At 43.6% G+C, this 22,627-nt stretch overlaps 1 protein-coding gene across 7 annotated transcripts in view; it reads left to right on the top strand.

Annotated features, from left to right (window-relative positions):
- abcf1 (ATP binding cassette subfamily F member 1) overlaps nt 1-22,627 on the top strand; it is a 33,108-nt gene that overhangs the window by 9,612 nt on the left and 869 nt on the right. For 4 of the 7 annotated variants that reach the window (XM_090208880.1, XM_090208881.1, XM_036953041.2 and 1 more), the window contains exons 7-22: nt 9,464-9,556; nt 13,196-13,264; nt 14,900-14,974; nt 15,083-15,178; nt 16,831-16,953; nt 18,477-18,663; nt 18,846-18,985; nt 19,223-19,371; nt 20,712-20,795; nt 20,947-21,071; nt 21,243-21,355; nt 21,447-21,621; nt 21,700-21,774; nt 21,873-21,943; nt 22,069-22,270; nt 22,365-22,502. In XM_090208880.1, coding sequence (XP_090065006.1) covers nt 9,464-9,556; nt 13,196-13,264; nt 14,900-14,974; nt 15,083-15,178; nt 16,831-16,953; nt 18,477-18,663; nt 18,846-18,985; nt 19,223-19,371; nt 20,712-20,795; nt 20,947-21,071; nt 21,243-21,355; nt 21,447-21,621; nt 21,700-21,774; nt 21,873-21,943; nt 22,069-22,270; nt 22,365-22,502 — 1,915 coding nt within the window. Of the gene's footprint in view, nt 1-9,102; nt 9,160-9,463; nt 9,557-13,195; nt 13,265-14,899; nt 14,975-15,082; nt 15,179-16,830; nt 16,954-18,476; nt 18,664-18,845; nt 18,986-19,222; nt 19,372-20,711; nt 20,796-20,946; nt 21,072-21,242; nt 21,356-21,446; nt 21,622-21,699; nt 21,775-21,872; nt 21,944-22,068; nt 22,271-22,364; nt 22,503-22,627 lie in introns of all 7 variants that reach the window. The other 3 variants (XM_090208879.1, XM_036953039.2, XM_036953040.2) reach the window with 1 other exon arrangement.

Genomic DNA, 22,627 nt, shown 5'->3' with positions numbered 1-22,627 from the left:
GCTTTGCACAAAAAGGTCTTCACAGGCAAGGATATTGCTGCAAGTAAGATTGCACCTAAATCAACCATTTATTGGATCATCAAGAACTTCAAGGAGAGCGGTCAAATGTTGTGAAAGAAGGCTTCAGGGTGCCAAAGAAAGTCCAGCAAGCGCCAGGACCGTCTCCTAAAGTTGATTCAGCTGTGGGATCGGGGCACCACCAGTACAGAGCTTGCTCAGGAATGGCAGCAGGCAGGTGTGAGTGCATCTGCACCCACAGTGAGGCGAAGACTTTTGGAGGATGGCCTGGTGTCACGAAGGGCAGCAAAGAAGCCACTTCTCTCCAGGAAAAACATCAGGGACAGACTGATATTCTGCAAAAGGTACAGGGATTGGACTGCTGAAGACTGGGGTAAAGTCATTTTCTCAGATGAATCCCCTTTCCGATTGTTTGGGGCATCTGAAAAAAAGCTTGTCTGGAGAAGACAAGGTGAGCACTACCATCAGTCCTGTGTCATGCCAACAGTAAAGCATCCTGAGACCATTCATGTGTGGGGTTATTTCTCAGCCAAGGGAGTGGGCTCACTCACAGTCTTGCCTAAGAACACAGCCATGAATAAAGAATGGTACCAACACATCCTCCGAGAGCAACTTCTCCCAACCATCCAGGAACAGTTTAGGAATGAGCAATGCCTTTTCCAGCATGATGGAGCACCTTGCCACAAGTGGCTTGGGGAGCAAAACATCGATATTTTGGGTCCATGGCAAGGAAACTCTCCAGACCTTAATCCCATTGAGAACTAGTGGTCAATCCTCAAGAGGCAGGTGGACAAACAAAAACCCACAAATTCTGACAAACTCCAAGCATTGATTATGCAAGAATGGGCTGCCATCAGTCAGGATGTGGCCCAGAAGTTAATTGACAGCATGCCAGGGTGGATTGCAGAGGTCTTGAAAAAGAAGGGTCAGCACTGCAAATATTGACTCTTTGCATCAACTTCATGTAATTGTTAATAAAAGCCTTTGACACTTATGAAATGCTTATAATTATACTTCAGTATTCCATAGTAACATCTGACAAAACTATCTAAAGACACTGAAGCAGCAAACTTTGTGGAAATGAATATTTGTGTCATTCTCAACTTTTGGCCACAACAGTTAAAGTAACTATGCATATATGATAAACAGAGAGTAGCAGCACCGTAAAAGAAAGGTTGGGGGGGGGACACACAATGCAAATACTCCGGGTTGCCATTTGGAGTCTAATGGCTTGGGGGTAAAAACTATTGAGAATCCTTTTTGTCCTAGACTTGACACGCCTACTACCGCATGGCAAGCGTTACCAGAGAGAACAGTCTATGACTGGGGTGGTTGGGGTCTTTGACAATTTTTAGGGACTTCCTCTGACCGCCTGGTGTAGAGGTCCTGGATGGCAGGCAGCTTAGCCCCAGTGATGTACTGGGCCGTACGCACTACCCTCTGTTGTGCCTTGCGGTCGGAGGCTGATCAATTGCCGTACCAGGCAGTGATGCAACCGGTCAGGATGCTCTCGATGTTGCAGCTGTAGAACCTTTTGAGGATCTCAGGACCCATGCCAAATCTTTCTAGTTTCTGAGGGGGAATAGGCTTTCACATCCATATTTTTCGTTATTCCTACATAGGGCTGTTGCGGTCATGAAATTTGGTCAGCTGGTGATTGTCATGCAAATAACTGCCAGTCTCACGGTAATTGACTGTTAATTAGCTTCCACACACAGCTTGCAAGCTACTGATGCCGACCGTTGTAGATGTTCCATTTAAAAAAATACATCTATTTAATATAGCCTACACCATCACAATAAATCCATTTGTTTATTTTAGACAGGTCTAAAGAAACATGATATGAAGAAAATGTAGCCTATTTCAGAAGAACAGAATAGCATACTCTTGAGTTGTCCTTATGTTAGTCCCTGATCTAGCCATGCCATATTGCTGTCGGCTACACTTGTTCATTTATCAGGCAAGATTTGCTTAGAATTCTGTGGCATTATTTTATAGTATGAAGAATACAATTGTACGTAGGAGAAAATATCCTTTCTATTTTTTTCAGCTAACGATTTTCGAGGGAGTGCGCACATGCAACTTTTCTGTGTTTTTCTTAAAATAAACAGGTCCTCCTATATGCTTAATTTAGAGTTATTTATGCAACTTTTGTTGCGATGCAAACATTGGGCTACATGTTTTGATTTTTTAATACAGGCTGCATGGTGCGACTCTAATGATGATTTGAAAAAGTTACATGAAAGGCATGAGCTCTGCACTGTTTCTTTCGCAGGCTGCACACACTTCATCAGTCTCCCATTCAGAATTTGACAAGCATTTGATAATATACTCACCCATCAGACTATTCTTAATTGAATCTGGTCTTTTCGTGTAGCCTATGGGTGGAATAATTTTTGATTTAGAATGCCCCACAAAAAAACGGTGTTTAAGTTTTTAATATGTAAGCATAGGCAAGCGCATCCATAAGGCTAGGGTAAGTTATTCCCAAAGTAAATTGAATTAAATTTCCAAAATTATATAGCCTAATTAGCCTACTCATGTATCTACAGAAATAAATCTAAATAGGCTACTAAAGCATGATTTGGCCACAGTGGATCATTAGTTTCTTTAAAAAAAAAGTGTATTGTTTTAAATCGCATTGCCTTCAGTTTGAAGGAAAGGCAACGCACACAATTTGGGCAGATTGTTGAGTTGTGACTGTCTGTGAAATGTAGAGGGGCCAGGCATATCGCAATATTTCAAAATACTCTCGCAGGAAAATATAGTTTTTGGAAGCATATTGTTATTGCTGTAAAGAGAAGACAAGGAAAATACTCATGTCTTTTTTAGTTATCAAAATTCTCAACTTAATTGAGCGAACAACAATATAGCTTATCTTATTGGCACCAGCGGAGAGCATTGGCAACATCCCTGGTGATTGCGCATATTCACCATTTATCATTGTTGGGTCAGTGTTACTTTTGGGGGGATTTTGGGGGGGGGGGGCGGTTTCCTTCTCCAGTTTAGGTGGACGTCATATTGTGTTTGTGTCTCCCCTTCTCATAGGCCTATTATATTGACAACATTGTTTTTATTGATCTGTTTGTCAGTGTCAGCAGAGTAGGCTACCCTGTCATTTGCATAAAAAAAGATTCTGCTAATGTCTCCAGTTATATGAAGTGTAGTAGAATTGCATGAAATGTGTTCATAAAAGGCTACATTTTTCCCATGCAAAGAAAGAAGAAACGTATGTGATATAGCCCAGGTCTACTCTATGCGCTCAGCCATGCACATTATGAGTAGTAGGCTATCTTACATAAGTTGGCAAATGCGATGATTCATGGAATGCAATATTATAAAGGTGATTTAAAAAATAAAAAAAAATTTATGTTGGAAATTGTCTTCCCCGAACTTAACTCCAGGTTGTAAAGTTGATTTAATATGCTTAAGTTTAAGAAATATAGCCGCAGGAGAAAGCTGGGATCTTCTTTTCACATGCGATTTTGTAATGGCAGGGCTTACAAGAACACGTTTCACTCGGTTCTGTAGGCTATGTGCTCTCTAACCATGTTCAAGGCTACGTTTTAGAGTTATTTGGCCGCTTTAGTTGTGATACAAACCTTATCAAAACATATAGGGCTATGGGCTAGGCTACATGATGTGTGAGACTATGATTTAGAAAAAGTCACACAAAAAAGGTGTGCCGTTTCTTGCTTTACTGACCATGCTGGGCAGTGGTAATGCATCATTGACAAGTGGTAATGTCATCCATCAGACTATTCTTTATTTAATCTTGTCTTCAGATATACTAAAAAATGTGTGAAATTAGTTTTGATATAGAATGGACCATTATTATGCACCTGTTGGAACAGGGGCAGGGAGAAAAAAATATATATATTAGGCCTAACCTATCGGAAGCTGATCCTATTTAATAGAGGCCATCAACTGTTTTCTTACGCAATTGCATAGCCCATGGAAATGTTGCGCAACATGAGCTCATGGGCCCTCATGAAGTGTTAGATTTGATTTTTCATTAGATTTTTTTCACCTTTATTTAACCAGGTAGGCTAGTTGAGAACAAGTTCTCAGATGAAGCAGAGCAGTGCGACACAAACAACAACACAGAGTTACACATGGAATAAACAAGCATATAGTCAATAACACAATAGAAAAAAATGAAGTCATATACAGTGTGTGCAGATGGCGTGAGGTAAAGGCAATAAATAGGCCATAGTAGCAAAGTAATTACCATTTAGCAAATTAACACGAGTGGTAAATGTGCAGATGATGGGCAAGTAGAAATACTGGTGTGCAAAAGAGCGGAAAGGTAAATAAAAACTATGGGGATGAGGTAGGTAGATTGGATGGGCTATTTACAGATGGGCTATGTACAGCTGCAGCGATCGGTTAGATGCTCAATGACAGTGGGGCAAAAAATAATTTAGTCAGCCACCAATTGTGCAAGTTCTCCCACTTAAAAAGATGAGAGGCCTGTAATTTTCATCATAGGTACACTTCAACTATGACAGACAAAATGAGAAAAAATCCAGAAAATCACATTGTAGGATTTTTTATGAATTTATTTGCAAATTATGGTGGAAAATAAGAATTTGGTCAATAACAGAAGTTTATCTCAATACTTTTATATACCCTTTGTTGGCAATGACAGAGGTCGAACATTTTCTGTAAGTCTTCACAAGTTTTTCACACACTTGCTGGTATTTTGGCCCATTCCTCCATGCAGATCTCCTCTAGAGCAGTGATGTTTTGGGGCTGTTGCTGGGCAACATGGATTTTCAACTCCCTCCAAAGATTTTCTATGGGGTTGAGATCTGGAGACTGACTAGGCCACTCCAGGACCTTGAAATGCTTCTTACGAAGCCACTCCTTCGTTGCTCGGGCGGTGTGTTTGGGATCATTGTCATGCTGAAAGATCCAGCCATGTTTCATCTTCAATGCCCTTGCTGATGGAAGGAGGTTTTCACTCAAAATCTCACGATACATGGCCCCATTCATTCTTTCCTTTATACGGATCAGTCGTCCTGGTCCCTTTGCAGAAAAACAGCCCCAAAGCATGATGTTTCCACCCCCATGCTTCACAGTAGGTATGGTGTTCTTTGGATGCAACTCAGCATTCTTTGTCCTCCAAACACGACGAGTTGAGTTTTTACCAAAAAGTTATATTTTGGTTTCATCTGACCATATGACATTATCCCAATCTTCTTCTGGATCATCCAAATGCTCTCTAGCAAACTTCAGACGGGCCTGGACATGTACTGGCTTAAGCAGGAGGACACGTCTGGCACTGCAGGATTTGAGTCCCTTGCGGCGTAGTGTGTTACTGATGGTAGGCTTTGTTACTTTGGTCCCAGCTCTCTGCAGGTCATTCACTAGGTCCCCCCGTGTGGTTCTGGGATTTTTGCTCACCGTTCTTGTGATCATTTTGACCCCACGGGGTGAGATCTTGCGTGGAGCCCCAGATCGAGGGAGATTATCAGTGGTCTTGTATGTCTTCCATTTCCTAATAATTGCTCCCACAGTTGATTTCTTCAAACCAAGCTGCTTACCTATTGCAGATTCAGTCTTCCCAGCCTGGTGCAGGTCTATAATTTTGTTTCTGGTGTCCTTTGACAGCTCTTTGGTCTTGGCCATAGTGGAGTTTGGAGTGTGACTGTTTGAGGTTGTGGACAGGTGTCTTTAATTAATACAGGTAACGAGTGGAGGACAGAGGAGCATCTTAAAGAAGTTACAGGTCTGTGAGAGCCAGAAATCTTGCTTGTTTGCAGGTGACCATATTCTTATTTTCCACCATAATTTGCAAATAAATTAATTTAAAATCCTACAATGTGATTTTCTGGATTTTTTTTTTCTAATTTTGTCTATCATAGTTGAAGTGTACCTATGATGAAAATTACAGGCCTCTCATCTTTTTAAGTGGGAGAACTTTCACAATTGGTGGCTGGCTAAATACTTTTTTGCCCCACTGTAGCTGATGTTTAAAGTTAGTGAGGGAAATCTCCAGCTTCAGCGATTTTTGCAATTCGTTCCAGTCACTGGCAGCAGAGAACTGGAAGGAAAGGCGGCCAAAGGAGGTGTTGGCTGTGGGGATGACCAGTGATATATACCTGCTGGAGCACGTGCTGGGTGGTGTTATTGTGACCAGTGAGCTGAGATAAGGCAGAGCTTTACCTAGCATAGACTTATAGATGACCTGGAGCCAGTGGGTCTGGAGAGGAATAGGTAGCGAGGGCCAGCCAATGAGATCATACAGGTCGCAGTGGTATATGGGGCTTTGGTGACAAAACGGATCGCACTGTGATAGACTGCATCCAGTTTGCTGAGTAGTGTTGGAGGATATTTTGTAAATGACATCGCCGAAGTCAAGGATCAGTAGGATACCCTCGTAAAACTGACTATGTTTGGAGGCATGAGTAAAGGAGGATTTGTTGCGAAATAGGAAGACGATTTTATTTTGGATTGGAGATGTTTAATATGTGTCTGAAAGGAGAGTTTACAGTCTAGCCAGACACCTAGGTATGTGTAGTTGTCCACATATTCTAAGTCCTATCTGTCCAGAGGAGTGATGCTAGTCGGGCGGGCGGGTGCGGGCAGCGAAAGGTTGAAAAGCATGCATTTAGTTTTACTAGCATTTAAGAGCAGTTGGAGGCCACGGAAGGAGTGTTGTATGGCATTGAAGCTCGTTTGGAGGATTGTTAAGTGTCCAAAGAAGGGCCAGATGTATACAGAATGGTGTCGTCTGCGTAGAGGTGGATCAGGGAATCACCCGCAGCAAGAGCGACATCATTGATGTATACAGGGAAGAGTCGGCCCGAGAATTGAACCCTGTGGTACCCCCATAGACTGGCAGAGGTCCGGACAACAGGCCCTCCGATTTGACACACTGAACTCTATCAGAGAAGTAGTTAGTGAACCAGGCGAGGCAGTCATTAGAGAAACCAAGGCTGTTGAGTCTGCCGATAAGAATATGGTGATTGACAGAGTCAAAAGCCTTGGCCAGGTCTATGAAGACGGCTGCGCAGTACTGTCTTTTATCGATGGCGGTTATGATATCGTTTAGTACCTTGAGCGTGGCTGATCAAATCGGAAACCGGATTGCACAGCGGAGAAGGTACGGTGGGATTTGAAATGATCTGTGATCTGTTTATTAACTTGGCTTTCGAAGATTTTAGAAAGGCAGGGCAGGATGGATATAGGTCTATAACAGTTTGGGTCTAGAGTGTCACCCCCTTTGAAGAGGTGGATGACCGGGGCAGCTTTCCAATCTTTGGGGATCTCGGACGATACAAAAGAGAGGTTGAACAGACTGGTAATAGCGGTTGCAACAATGGCAGTGGATAATTCTAGAAAGAGAGGGTCCAGGTTGTCTAGACCAGCTGATTTGTAGGGATCCAGGTTTTGCAGCTCTTTAAGAACATCTGCTATCTGGATTTGGGTGAAGGAGAAGCTGGGGAGGCTTGGGCAAGTAGCTGCAGGGGGTGCAGAGCTGTTGGCCGGGGTTGGGGTAGCCAGGAGAAAAGCGTGGCCAGCGGTAGAGAAATGCTTGTTGAAACTCTTGATTATCGTGGATTTATCGGTGATGACAGTGTTATCTAGCCTCAGTGCAGCGGGCAGTTGGGAGGAGGTGCTCTTATTCTCCATGGACTTTACAGTGTACCCAAAACCTTTTGGAGTTAGAGCTGCTGGATGCAAATTTCTGTTTGAAAAAGCTAGCCTTTGCATTCCTTTCTGACTGTGTGTATTGGTTCCTGACTTCCCTGAAAAGTTGCATATCGTGGGGACTATTCGATGCTAGTGCAGTCCGCCACAGGATGTTTTTGTGCTGGTCAAGGGCAGTCAGGTCTGGAGTGAACCAAGGGCTATATCTGTTCTTAGATCTACATTTTTTTTAAAGGGGCATGCTTATTTAAGATGTTGAGGAAATTACATTTAAAGAACGACCAGGCATCCTTGACTGACGGGATGAGGTCAATATCCTTCCAGGACACCCGGGCCAGGTCGATTAGAAAGGCCTGCTCGCAGAAGTATTTTAGGGAGTGTTTGACAGTGATGAGGGGTGGTCGTTTGACCTCAGACCCAAAGCGGATGCAGGCAGTGATCGCTGAGATCCTGATTGAAAACAGCTGAGGTGTATTTGGAGGGCATGTTGGTCAAGATAATATCTATGAGGGTGCCCATGTTTACGCATTTTGTGTTGTTCATTGATAATTTGTGTGTGATTGAGGGCATCTAGCTTAGATTGTAGGACTGCCGGGGTGTTAAGCATATCCCAGTTTAGGTCACCTAACAGACTCTGAAGATGCGCTCAGCCATGCATTGAACCGTCTTTTTTTGCTAGCAGTGAGTGAGTTATATTATATTAACGAACTCTGAAGATAGATGGGGGGGGGGGGGTCAATCAATTCACATATGGGGTCCAGGGCACAACTGGGAGCTGAGGGGGGCCTATAACAGGCGGCAACAGTGAGAGATTTATTTCTGGAGAGATTTATTTTTAAAATTAGAAGCTCGAACTGTTTGGGCATAGACCTGGGAAGTTAGCCTGCAAAGTTCTGTCAATCTCTGCAGTAGATTGCAACTCCTCCCCCTTTTGGCAGTTCTATCTTGATTGGAAATGTTGTAGTTGGGGATGGAAATCTCAGAAATCTCATTTGCGTTGATGTCAGTGTGGGGGGCAATACATCAGTGCAAAGCCATTAGCGACTGGCAGTTAGGAAGTTCAGTAGCGTACTAATGACCATTAGCAGCATCAGAGCGTAGTTTTGGAGAAGCCTAGTTACGGTGCCTAAACGGTCACGTGGAATTTGACTGCGGTCCTGACTGCCGGTGTGGCGGTAATACGGTCACCATAACAGCCCTATTCCTACATCATTTCCTTTCATTGCATTTCATCTACATGTGTTGTACAAATTAGCATTGGCCAGAAGTGTTGGGGCTTGCAAGGCACTTAGAATCGAATGATTTTGAATCAAGCATGTCATTTTTCTTCATAACGACTTTGTGCTTTGGTGTAAGGGCATCTCTAATATTAAGGAACTGGTGTATCTGTGTGTTTGTCTTTGCGTCTTTAATACTTTAACACAGGAGGTTGAGAAGGTGCATAAGGGCAAGAAAAAAGATAAGCCAAAACCGAAAGCCAAGGTGGGTGATGGAATGGATTTATTCTCCTACTACACACTCTCCCCCCCCCCCCCCCCACCACCCCCTCCCCCATCCAACAGGGTTGATAACGGAAAGCAGCACATTTTAAATTGTTCACTAACACATTCCCCTCTCAATCTATTCCCTTTTTATTTCACAACACTTTATTTAACGACTTTTCTCTTTCTCATAGACCTCATATCTGCAGATCTAACCCACTGAAATACTCAACACAATAAAACTGTCTGATCTCACTTGTTCCCAGACATGGAGCCTCACTCTCCTTTTCCCTACATAAAACCAGGCTCCCTCCGATGATGAGGAAGAAAAGAAAGACGGGGATGAAAAGACAGCTGTGAAAAAGAACATGAAGCCAGAGGCTAAACCAGCACCCAAGGTCAGACTTTTGATAGGCATTGTGGAATTTTCACTATATTGCTTAGCCTATCTAGTCATTTCAGATCTGCTGGAGTATCTAGGGAGTTCAGAGTATATCCTAGCGCTTTATGTTGAACTAAATGAGAGACTCACTTTTTTTATTTTATATATATACACTGCTCAAAAAAATAAAGGGAACACTTAAACAACACAATGTAACTCCAAGTCAATCACACTTCTGTGAAATCAAACTGTCCACTTAGGAAGCAACACTGATTGACAATAAATTTCACATGCTGTTTTGCAAATGGAATAGACAACAGGTGGAAATTTAAAGGCATTTAGCAAGACACCCCCAATAAAGGAGTGGTTCTGCAGGTGGTGACCACAGACCACTTCTCAGTTCCTATGCTTCCTGGCTGATGTTTTGGTCACTTTTGAATGCTGGCGGTGCTTTCACTCTAGTGGTAGCATGAGACGGAGTCTACAACCCACACAAGTGGCTCAGGTAGTGCAGCTCATCCAGGATGGGACATCAATGCGAGCTGTGGCAAGAAGGTTTGCTGTGTCTGTTAGCGTAGTGTCCAGAGCATGGAGCCGCTACCAGGAGACAGGCCAGTACATCAGGAGATGTGGAGGAGGCCGTAGGAGGGCAACAACCCAGCAGCAGGACCGCTACCTCCGCCTTTGTGCAATGAGGAGCAGGAGGAGCACTGCCAGAGCCCTGCAAAATGACCTCCAGCAGGCCACAAATGTGCATGTGTCTGCTCAAACGGTCAGAAACAGACTCCATGAGGGTGGTATGAGGGCCCGACGTCCACAAGTGGGGGTTGTGCTTACAGCCCAACACCGTGCAGGACGTTTGGCATTTGCCAGAGAACACCAAGATTGGCAAATTCGCCACTGGCGCCCTGTGCTCTTCACAGATGAAAGCAGGTTCACACTGAGCACATGTGACAGACGTGACAGAGTCTGGAGACGCCGTGGAGAACGTCACTGCTGCCTGCAACATCCTCCAGCATGACCGGTTTGGCGGTGGGTCAGTCATGGTGTGGGGTGGCATTTCTTTGGGGGGCCGCACAGTCACACCTCCATGTGCTCGCCAGAGGTAGCCTTACTGCCATTAGGTACCGAGATGACATCCTCAGACCCCTTGTGAGACCATATGCTGGTGCGGTTGGCCCTGGGTTCCTCCTAATGCAAGACAATGCTTGACCTCATGTGGCTGGAGGGTGTCAGCAGTTCCTGCAAGAGGAAGGCATTGATGCTATGGACTGGCCCGCCCGTTCCCCAGACCTGAATCCAATTGAGCACATCTGGGACATCATGTCTCGCTCCATCCACCACAGACTGTCCACAGACTGTCCAGACTGTCCAGGAGTTGGCGGATGCTTTAGTCCAGGTCTGGGAGGAGATCCCTCAGGAGACCATCCGTCACCTCATCAGGAGCATGCCCAGGCGTTGTAGGGAGGTCATACAGGCACGTGGAGGCCACACACACTACTGAGCCTCATTTTGACTTGTTTTAAGGACATTACATCAAAGTTGGATCAGCCTGTAGCCTGCCTCCAGACCTCCATGGGTTGATACATTTTATTTCCATTGATCATTTTTGTGTGATTTTGTTGTCCGCACATTCAACTGTGTAAAGAAAAAAGTATTTAATAATAATTTTTGAGCAGTGTGTGTGTGTGTATATATATATATATGTGTGTATATGTGTGTATATATATATATATATATATATATATGTGTATATATATATATATATATGTGTATATGTGTGTGTGTGTGTGTGTGTGTATGTGCGCGCACACGCACACACACAGTTGAAGCTGGAAGTTTACATACAAGTCTTTAACTTGTATTATTTTTTTATACCCCCTTTTTCTCCACAAATTCTTGGTATCCAATTGTTAGTAGTTACTGTCTTGTCTCATCGCTACAACTCCCGTACGGGATCGGGAGAGACGAAGGTCGAGAACCATGCGTCCTCCAAAACACAACCCAACCAAGCTGCACTGCTTCTTAACACAGCGCGCATCCAACCCGGAACCCAGCCGCACCAATGTGTTGGAGGAAACACCGTACACCTAGCGACCTGGTCAGCGTGCACTGCGCCCGGCCCGCCACAAGAGTAGCTAGTGCGCGATGAGACAAGGATATTCCCAAACCCTCCCTAACCTGGACGACGCGAGGCCAATTGTGCATCGCCCCATGGACCTCCCGGTCACTGCCGGTTGCGACAGAGCCTGGGCTCGAACCCAGAGTCTTTGGTTAAAACTCATTTTTCAACCACTCCACAAATGTCTTGTTAACAAACTATAGTTTTGGCAAGTCGGTCAGGACATCTACTTTGTGCATGACACAAGTAATTTTCAACAATTGTTTACAGACGGATTATATAACTTACAATTGACGATATCACACTTTCAGTGGGTCAGAAGTTTACATACACTAAGTTGATTGTGCCTTTAAACAGTCAATTGGAGGTGTAGCTGTGGATGTATTTCAAGGCCTACCTTCAAATTCAGTGCCTCTTAGCTTGACATCATGGGAAAATCAAAAGACATTAGCCAAAACATTGTAGACCTTCACAAGTCTGGTTCATCCTTGGCAGCAATTTCCAAATGCGTGAAGGTACCATGTTCATCTGTACAAACAATAGTACGCAAGTATAAACACCATGGGACCACGCAGCCATCATACCACTTAGGAAGGAGACTCGTTCTGTGTCCTAGAGATGAACGTACTTTGCTGCGACAAGTGCAAATCAATCCCAGAACAACAGCAAAAGACCTTGTGAAGATGCTGGAGGAAACGTGTACAAAAGTATCTATATCCACAAGTAAAATGAGTCCTATATCGACATAACCTGAAAGGCCACTCAGCAAGGAAGAAGCCACTGCTCCAAAACCGCCATAAAAAAGCCAGACTATGTTTTGCAACTGCAGATGGGGACAAAGATCGTACGTTTTAGAGAATTGTCCTCCGATCTGATGAAACAGAAATAGAACTGTGTAGCCATAATGACCATCGTTATGTTTGGAGGAAAAAAGGGGGATGCTTGCAAGCCGAAGAACACCATTCCAACTGTGAAGCACGAGGGTGGCAGCATCATGTTGTGGGGGTGCTTTGTTGCAGGAGGGACTGGTGTACTTCACAAAATAGATGCCGTGATGAGGGAGGAAAATTGTGGATATATTAAAGCAACATCTCAAGACATCAGTCAGGAAGTTAAAGCTTGGTCACAAATGTAGCTTGGCCTACAAACCTGACTCAGTTACTCGAGCCCTGTCTGGAGGAATAGGCCAAAATTCACCCAACTTATTGTGGGAAGCTTGTGGAAGGCTACCCCCAACGTTTGACCCAAGTTGCACAATTTAAAGACAATGCACCCACATACTAATTGAGTCTATGTAAACGTCTGACCCACTGGGAATGTGATGGAAGAATTAAAAGCTGAAATAAATCATTCTCTCTGTTATTCTGATATTTCACATTCTTAATAATGTGGTGATCCTAACTGACCTAAGACAGGGAATTTTATGAGGATTAAATGTCAGAAATTGTGAATAACTGAGTTTAAATGTATTTGGCTACGGTGTATGTAAATTTCCGACTTCAACTGTATTATTTTTTACATTTTTTATTGTAGGCAACTGAGGAGGATGAAGCGGAGGACGAGAAGCCTCAGCCAAAGAAAGGCAAGAAGGAACAGCCCAAGGTGAGTGAAGCGCTCTAGTGCTAACGACACAGACTTTGTGTAAACGGTTTTCCTTCTGGAATGTAGGGATGGCATTCTATAGGAAATCTAATGGGTTAGCAACATACAGTGTCTACATAAATGATTCATACCCCTTGACTTATTCCATGTTTTCTTATTATGGTGTGAATTTCTGTTTAATCTCACACATCTACACACACTACCCTTTAATGACAAGGTGAAACATGTTTTTAAACATTTTAGCTAATTTATTGAAAATGAAATATAGATATCTCACTTAAATAATTATTCACACCCCTGAGTCAATAGTTTGTTGAAGCACCTTTTACAGTGATTACAGCTGTGAGTCTTTCTGGGTAAGTCTCCAAGAGCGTTCCACACCTGGATTTTGCAACAATTTGCCCATTATTCTTCAAGCTCTGTCAAGTTGGTTCTTGATCAATGATAGACAACCATTTTCAGGTCTTGCCATAGATTTTCAAGTAGATTTAAGTTGAAACTGTAACTTGGTAAGCAACTCCAGTGTGGATTTGGCCTTGTGTTTTAGGTGATTATCCTGCCGAAATGTGAATTTGTCTCCCAGTGTCTGGTGGAAAGCAGACTGAACCAGGTTTTCCTCTAGGATTTTAGCTGTACTTGGCTCCATTCCATTTCTTTTTCTATCCTGAAAAACTCCCCAGTTCTTGCTGATTACAAGCATACCCATAACATGATGCAGCCACCAGTATGCTTGAAAATATGGAGAGATATTCAGTAATGTATTGGATTTGCCCAAACATAACACTTTGTATTCACGATGGATAAAAAGTGAATGCTTTGCCACATTTTCTGCAGTATTACTTTAGTGCCTTGTTGCAGGATGCATGTTTTGGAAATGTTTTATTCTGTACAGGCTTCCTTCTTTTCACTCTGTCAATTAGGTTAGTATTGTGGAGTAACCTCTGTCAATTAGGTTAGTATTGTGGAGTAACTACAATGTTGTTGATCCATCCTCAGTTTTCTCCTGTTACAGCCATTAAACTCTGTAACTGTTTTAAAGTCACCATTGGCCTCATGGTGAAATCCCTGAGTGGTTTCCTTCCTCTCTGGCAATTTGGTTAGGAAGGAAGCCTGTATCTTTGTAATGACTGGGAGTTTTGATGCATCATCCAACGCGTAATTAATATCTTTACCATGCTCAAAGGGATATTCAATGTCTGCTTTTTTATTTTTTATTTACCCATCTACCAATAGGTGCCTTTTGCGAGGAATTTATCAACTTATCATGTGACTTGTTAAGCAAACTTTTACTCATGAACTTATTTAGGCTTGCCGTAACAAAAGGGGTTAAATACTCATGACATTTCAGCTTTATATTTTTTTTAATTAATTTGACATTGGTATTATGTGTAGGCCAGTGACCAACCCAACTTAATCAATTTTAAATTCAGGATGTTACACAACATTTTGAAAAAGCCAAGGGATGTGAATACTTTCTGAATGCACTGCACTGTGTGACTGAGTCTGAATATCCACACCTGTAAACTACCTAGGCCAATATAATGCATGACCACGGTATATGGGTCACAGTAGCACTTTATCACTTGCAGCGTAGTTTCTGTATTACCATAATGCTGTGTTACTTGTCCCATTCAGAGGATGAACAAACCTGCTCGCCCTCCGCGCAGCGAAGATGAAGAGGCTGAAGACGACGAAGATGACACAATGAAGGTGTGTGTTTATCGTCTGCTGTATGGAAAGGTCATACATGGCATGTAGAGCCACCTTAGAACATCTAAATCACTGACTCTCCCTCTGTCTGCATCCCTCTCCTGTCAGTGTGCTGAAGACGTGATAGCAGAGCAGGAGCAGGAGAAAGGTGACGACCCCTTTGCCAACATGAGCAAGAAGGAGAAGAAGAAGAAAAAGAAAATGGTAACAGTACCAATCAAAGTTTTAGAACACCTACTCATTCCAGGGTTTTTCTTTTTACTATTTTATACATTGTAGAATAATAGTGAAGACATCTAAACTATGAAATGACACACATGGAATCATGTAGTAACCAAAAAAGTGTTAAACCAATCTAAATCTATTTTAGATTCTTCAAAGTAGCCATCCTTTGCATTGATGACAGCTTTGCACACACTTGGCATTCTCTCAACCAGCTTCATGAGGTAGTCACCTGGAATTCATTGAAATTAACAGGTGTGCCTAGTTAAAAGTTAAATAGTGGAATTTCTTTCCTTAATGCGTTTGAGCCAATCAGTCGTGTTGTGACAAGGTAGGGGTGGTATACAGAAGATAGCCCTATTTGATAGACCAAGTTCACATTACCAGGAAGAATAGCTCAAATAAGCAAAGAGAAACGACAATCCATCGTTACTTTAAGACACGAAGGTCAGTCAATCCAGAAAATGTCAAGTACTTTAAAAGTGCAGTCACAAAAACCATCAAGCGCTATGATGAAACTGGCTCTCATGAGGACCGCCACAGACCGAGCATTACCGCTGCTGCAAAGGATAAGTTCATTAGTTACCAGTCTCAGAAATCGGCACAAAACTGCACCTCGAATTGCAGCACCAATAAATGCTTCAGAGTTCAAGTAACAGACACACCAACTGTTCAGAGGAGACTACGTGTATGAGGCCTTCATGGTCAAATTTCTGCAAAGAAACCACTACTAAAAGACACCAATAGGAAGAGACTTGCTTGGGCCAAGAAACACAAGTAATGGACATTAGACCGATGGAAATCTGTCCTTTGGTCTGAGTCCAAATTTGATATTTTTGGTTCCAACCACCGTGTCTTTTTGAGACACCGAGTAGGTGAACGGATTATCTCCACATGTGTGGTTCCCACCTTGAAGCATGGAGGAAGTGTGATGGTGTGGGGGTCCTTTGCTGGTGACATTATTTGTGATTTATTTAGAATTCAAGGCCTACTTAACCAGCATGGCTACCACAGCATTCTGCAGCGATACCCCATCCCATCTGGTTTGGGCTTAGTGGGACCATAATTTGTTTTTCAACAGGACAATGACCCAAACACACCTCCAGGCTGTGGAAGGGATATTTGACCAAGAAGGAGAGTGATGGAGTGCTGCATCAGATGACCTGGCCTCCACAATCACCCGACCTCAACCCAATTGTGATGAGTTGGACCGCAGAGTGAAGGAAAAACAGCCAACAAGTGCTCAACATGTGTGTGAACTCCTTCGAGAGTGCTGAAAAAGCATTCCGGGTTCTACCTCATTGAGAGAATGCCAAGAGTGTGCAAAGCTGTCATCAAGGCAAAGGGTGGTTACTTTGAATAATCTAAAATATATCTTATATTTGTTTAATACTTTTTTGGTTACTACATGATTCCATATGTGTTATTTGATAGTTTTGATGTCTTCACTATTATTCTACAATGTAGAAAATAGTCTAAATAAAGACAAATCTTCAAATGAGTAGGTGTGTCCAAACTTTTGACTGGTACTGTATATACTCTACAAATACTGACCTTTTTGAGAGCCTTTGGGCCAAACCAGAGACAGAAGCATTTTATGAATTGGAAGTGTGTGTCTGTGCCTTTGTTTCTAGATTGAGTATGAGAAGCAGGTAGCCAGTGTGCGTGCTGCCAACGCCATTGAGGGAGACTTCTCCGTGTCCCAGGCTGAGTTGTCTTCCAGGCAGGCCATGCTGGAGAACGCATCAGATATCAAGGTGACCTGACCCTCTCAACTTTTCTAGTGTTTCTTTATTCTGAAGAATTGAGAGAACTACATAGAACCTATTTATTTTACTGAAGAAAAATTCAATAGGACTAAAAATCAACTCAATCGACACATCTCTCTATTATATTACACAGGCACAAACAAAAGTATGTAGACACCCCTTTCAAATTAGTGGATTCGGCTATTTCAACCACACCCGTTGCTGACAGGTGTATTAAATCGAGCACATAGCCATGCAATCTCCATAGACAAACATTGGCAGTAGAATGGCCCGTACTGAAGAGTTCAGTGAATTTCTACGTGGCACCCTCATAGGATGCCACCTTTCCAACAAGTTAGTTCGTCAAATTTCTGCCCTTCTCGAGCTGTCATGGTCAACTGTAAGTGCTGTTATTGTGAATTGGAAACGTTTAGCCCCAACAATGGCTCAGCCGCGAAGTGGTAGTCCACACAAGCTCACAGAAAGGGACCGCCGGGTGCTGAAGGACGCAGTGCGTAAAAATCATCTGGAACCAACGTCAGCACAAGAACTGTGTCTTGCGAGCTTCATGAAATGGATTTCCATGGCCGAACAGCTGCACACAAGCCAAATATCGCCATGCGCAATAACAAGTGTCGGCTGGAGTGGTGTAAAGCTCGCCGCCATTGGACTCTGGAGCAGTGGAAATGCGTTCCCTGGAGAGATGAATCACTCTTCATCATCTGGCAGTCCAACAGAGTAAGCTGGATTTGGAGAAAGCTACCTGCCCCAATGCATAGTGCCAACTGTAAAGTTTGGTGGAGGCGGAATAATGGTCTGGGGCTATTTTTCATGGTTCAGGCTAGGCCCCTTAGTTCCAGTGATGGGAAATCTTAATGGACGATTCTGTGCTTTTAACTTTGTGGCAACAGTTTGGGGAACTTCCTGTTTCAGCATGACAATGCCCCTGTGCACAAGCGAGGTCCATACAGAAATAGTTTGTCGATCGATGTGGAAGGACTGGATTGCGCAGAGCCCTGAGCTCAACTCCATCGAACACCTTTGGGAGCCAGGCCTAATCACCCAACATCAGTGCCTGACCTCCGTAATGCTCTTGTGGCTGAATGGATGTAAGTCCCTGCAGCAATGGTCCAACATCTAGTGGAAAGCCTTCTTGGAAGAGTGGAGGCTGTTATAGCAGCAAGGAGGGGACCAACTTAATGCCCATGATTTTGGAGTAAGATGTTTGACGAGCAGGTGTCCACATACTTTTGGTCATGTAGTTTAACATCTTATCACACACAAGAAGAATGGTTGAACGGACGAGGATGGTTGTTGGGATTCATCAAATGGCTGATGAATGTCTATGTTACTGAAACATTGCACTTTATGTATTAAATGTTTCTTTGTAAGCACACAGTGTGAGTATGAGGTGGTTAGTCCCTTCAACCATGCCTTACTGAATGTCAAGTGGGAAGCCCTAAAGTTCGGAGTATCAGAGTTCACCTATCGTGGTTTCAGTGTTTTAATGTGCTGCTCTTTGTTTCCTCCAGCTGGAGAGGTTCAGTATATCAGCTCACGGGAAAGAGCTGTTTGTCAATGCAGATCTCCTGGTGGTGGCAGGAAGACGCTACGGTCTGGTTGGACCTAACGGGAAGGGGAAGACCACGCTTCTGAAACATATCGCCAACAGAGTTCTCAGTATCCCTCCTAACATTGATGTGCTGCTCTGTGAGCAAGGTATGTCACCTGTCCTCTGAAGAACCCCCCCCCCCCCCCCCCCACCATACCTTTCTCTCTGTCTCCTTCCCTTATCCTCTCTCTCACCCCTCTTCTCCCTTCCTTTCTCTCTACCCGTCTCACTACACCTGCACTATGTTGTCTCCCTTTAACACACTGTCGTGCTCTCCATATCTTCATAGAGGTGATGGCGGATGACACCCCAGCGGTCCAGGCTGTGTTGAAGGCAGACACCAGGCGTCTGAAGCTCCTAGAGGAGGAGAGACAGTTGCAGGCTCTCCTGGAGAAAGGAGAAGACAGCGTGGCTGAGAGACTGGACAAGGTATGGGGAAACATCAAAATTGAACCCTAAAACAATCTTAGATCTGCCAGGCAAAATAGCCACTTCCTAATTGCTATGATAATCTATTGAATACAGGGCTGGGGTCAGGTTTTCATTCAGACTGGTAACTGGAAAAAGAGAGTCATGGTCTCTTAGCCTGCATTCAGATAGTAATGTAATATCTGTCAATCGACTTAACCACTGCATGTGTACATATTGTGTGTCTGTCTCAACCAGGTCTATGAGGAGTTGAGGATCATCGGGGCAGCAGCAGCGGAGGCTAAAGCCCGTCGTATCTTGGCTGGTCTGTCCTTCACCCCAGAGATGCAGAACAGAGCTACTAAGAAGTTCTCTGGAGGCTGGAGGATGAGAGTCTCACTAGCCAGGTGCAGTTTTTTCTGAATTCCAAGTGCAGGTGTAGGATCTAAATTCGATCACTCTTTTGTTGCTGAGAATTTACAGGAAATGCAGATGAGTTTCATGATTCAAAAAAAATTCATTGAAAACCCACATTAACACACGGTTATATTAATAGTATTGCGCTTTTCATGTAACCTACCTTTGGCCAGCTAATAACCTAACCACCAAATATCCTTAACAACACACTTGCTGAGCCAGGTTTCAGAAAATACAATTACATCAGTTGATTTAGCCCAAATCCTAACCCCATCAATTTTTGACAACGGGCTGTGTACATTTAAATTAAAAATAACTAGACCAGATCTAGATTTAAAATCAGAGGGGGTTTGGAGACATTGCATATCAGTGCCATGGTTAGGTTGCACGTTACCTGATATCAACAAAATAAGAATAACTAGGAACCTCTGTTTAATAACCTTGCATGGCTTCTACTTGCATGAGACCTACTGCAAGCTAATTCTACAAGTGAGTTTCCAGACAGTACAAAACAGTGTTCACATCATGCCCCAAATGCATCGGCACTTGGACGAGTGGGCAGAGTGAAAGAGCGAGTTCCCGCAGACAAAATGTCTAATGGACGGGAGAGCACATTGTCAGATGTACTCACCCAGCGACTGTAAGCTGTAAGAAATAGAGACAAGGAAAGGTAAGGTGAGAGAGGGGCCTGTGTGTATGCATGTGAGTGTGGGGGTCGATTGAGAGAAGGGCTTGGGGATTGTTGAGCTGCCTCTGACAGCCAGGCGGAGAGCGAAGAGGAGCAGCTTGGACGAGACAATCTGCAGAGGGAAAGCTGAGGATAGAACCCAGGCCAGCCAGAGAGAGGGTTACTTTGGTAAACTTCAAGTGAAGAAGTGCAAATAGCGGGAAAAAGTTATCCGAGGTTGAGGGAGACCCGCGATCTTTACACCAGCAAAACGAAATAGTTTGCGATACACAACAAGGAAATTGTAGATTTGTTCCATCATTAATTCATAGATTATTAGTAGGTTAAAAACTACTAGTCACAGACAACGACTTGACATGCTGCCATCTTGGATGTTTCTGTTAAAATATAGGTCAAATTAAGCTCATATCTGTTGACCCCTTAGCCCTCCCAAGGCAATTCTATACATCTGAAATGATTTGATTATAGAGGTTTTAGCAATATGGGAATTTCTTCAGCTACTTCTGGTCAAGTCAAACGTAATTCAAAGTGCATTGTTACAATGTCACTTTTACAGAGAATTAAAATGAACGAAAGTATAACGCAGAAATAAAAACCGCAGTGAAAATGAATTCTAAGCTTCCAGTGGCTCTCTCCTACCAGAGCTCTGTTCATGGAGCCCACACTGCTGATGCTGGATGAGCCCACCAACCATCTTGACCTCAACGCTGTCATCTGGCTCAACAAGTAAGGGCACACCACACGCAGCCTTTTACTTTAATATAACTTATTTCACAGGGCCACACTTCATGCAGCTGCTTACTCAATGGGTCTCCTTTCTGCCCTGGATCTGTAATGATACCACTGCAATGCCTAATATGTTAATCTCTCCTCCTAGCTACCTTCAGGGCTGGAAGAAGACTCTCCTCATCGTGTCTCACGACCAGAGTTTCCTGGACGATGTGTGTACTGACATAGTTCACCTGGACAACCAGAAACTTTACTACTACAGAGGGAACTACTGTGAGTTTATTAGCGATGTACATTATTTCTCTTACCCCACAAACAACACATAAAAAACTAATGTATGACTAGTTCTATACAAATTTACATTTAGCAGGAGCTCTTATCCAGAGCCACTTGCAGTTAGATCCATGTTCTATAGATTGAAGCTTCTCTCTCTCTGTTTCTCAGTGACATTTAAGAAGATGTATGTTCAGAAGCAGAAGGAGCTTCAGAAACAGTACGACAAACAGGAGAAGAAGCTCAAAGATCTCAAGGCTGGAGGGAAGTCCACCAAACAGGCCGTGAGTACAGGACAGCTACCTCTGTTTAGACATGGTTCTGTCTCTCTCTCTGTACTTCTCCCATCATCCACTGTTTTCTGTCTCTCTCAAGGAGAAGCAGACTAAGGAAGCCTTGACCAGGAAGCAAGCAAAGGGAAAGAAAAAGGGAGGAGTGGAGGAGGAGAGTCAGGAAGCTACGGAGTTGCTCAAACGACCCAAAGAGTACACTGTCAAATTCACCTTCCCCAACCCCCCTTCTCTCTCTCCTCCCATCCTCGGATTGCACAGTGAGTTCTCCCTCTTTTTTTCCCCTCTTCCTCTCTCACTTTTTGTATATCCCTGTTTAACCCTCTGCTCTGTCTCAGGTGTAGACTTTGCCTTTGAGGGACACAAACCCCTCTTCAAGAATGTGGACTTTGGTATCGACATGGAGACTAGAAGTAAGTAGAAATCTTTTCTGTTTGCATACCTGCGACACGTTGGACTTTCTGGTCATTAGCCTCCATACTATACCTTAACTCTTTTTTTCCTTGTTCAGTTTGTATAGTTGGACCCAATGGAGTCGGGAAGAGTACCCTACTACTACTTCTCACGGGCAGGTTAAATCCAGTAAGTTTCCCTTCAAACAAAAACACATATGATCTATATATACACAGACAAACAAATACAGCAGAAGTGTTTGTGCACTGATGGGTGTAACTGTCAAGCTAAATGTGTGTTGATTTGCCTTTCAGTCTAAGGGGGAGATGAGAAAGAACCATCGGCTGAAGGTGGGCTTCTTCAACCAGCAGTATGCTGACCAGCTGAACATGGAGGAGGCAGCTACAGAGTACCTCCAGAGGAACTTCAACCTGCCCTACCAGGACAGCAGGAAGTGTCTGGGCCGCTTCGGACTGGAGAGCCACGCACACACCATCCAGATCTCCAAACTATCAGGTTAGGAATAGAAACATTCGCGCTCACACACACCGTCATCCAGTGTGTGTGTCGATCTGTTTTCTAAATGTCTTCTCTGTTCCTCTCCATCCAGGTGGTCAGAAAGCCAGAGTGGTGTTCGCTGAGCTGGCCTGTCGGCAACCTGACGTTCTCATCCTGGATGAGCCTACTAACAACCTGGACATTGAGTCGATCGATGCCTTATCAGAAGCTATCAACGAGTACAAAGGAGGTATGAACACAGTATGAGGCTGTTAATGTTTATTTTTGTTAAAATGTAGGATCAGAAAGTAGCCTCTGAAATTGGTGTAGTGATGGCATAAATAAAGTGGCGGTCAACAAACATAATTTGCATGC

This window comes from Oncorhynchus mykiss, chromosome 18, assembly GCF_057628025.1.
Source record: "Oncorhynchus mykiss isolate SJ-2025 chromosome 18, ASM5762802v1, whole genome shotgun sequence".
Classification (NCBI taxonomy): domain Eukaryota; kingdom Metazoa; phylum Chordata; class Actinopteri; order Salmoniformes; family Salmonidae; genus Oncorhynchus; species Oncorhynchus mykiss.
The sequence above is the reverse complement of the archived record's forward strand: the minus strand, read 5'-3'. Positions and strand labels throughout refer to the sequence as shown.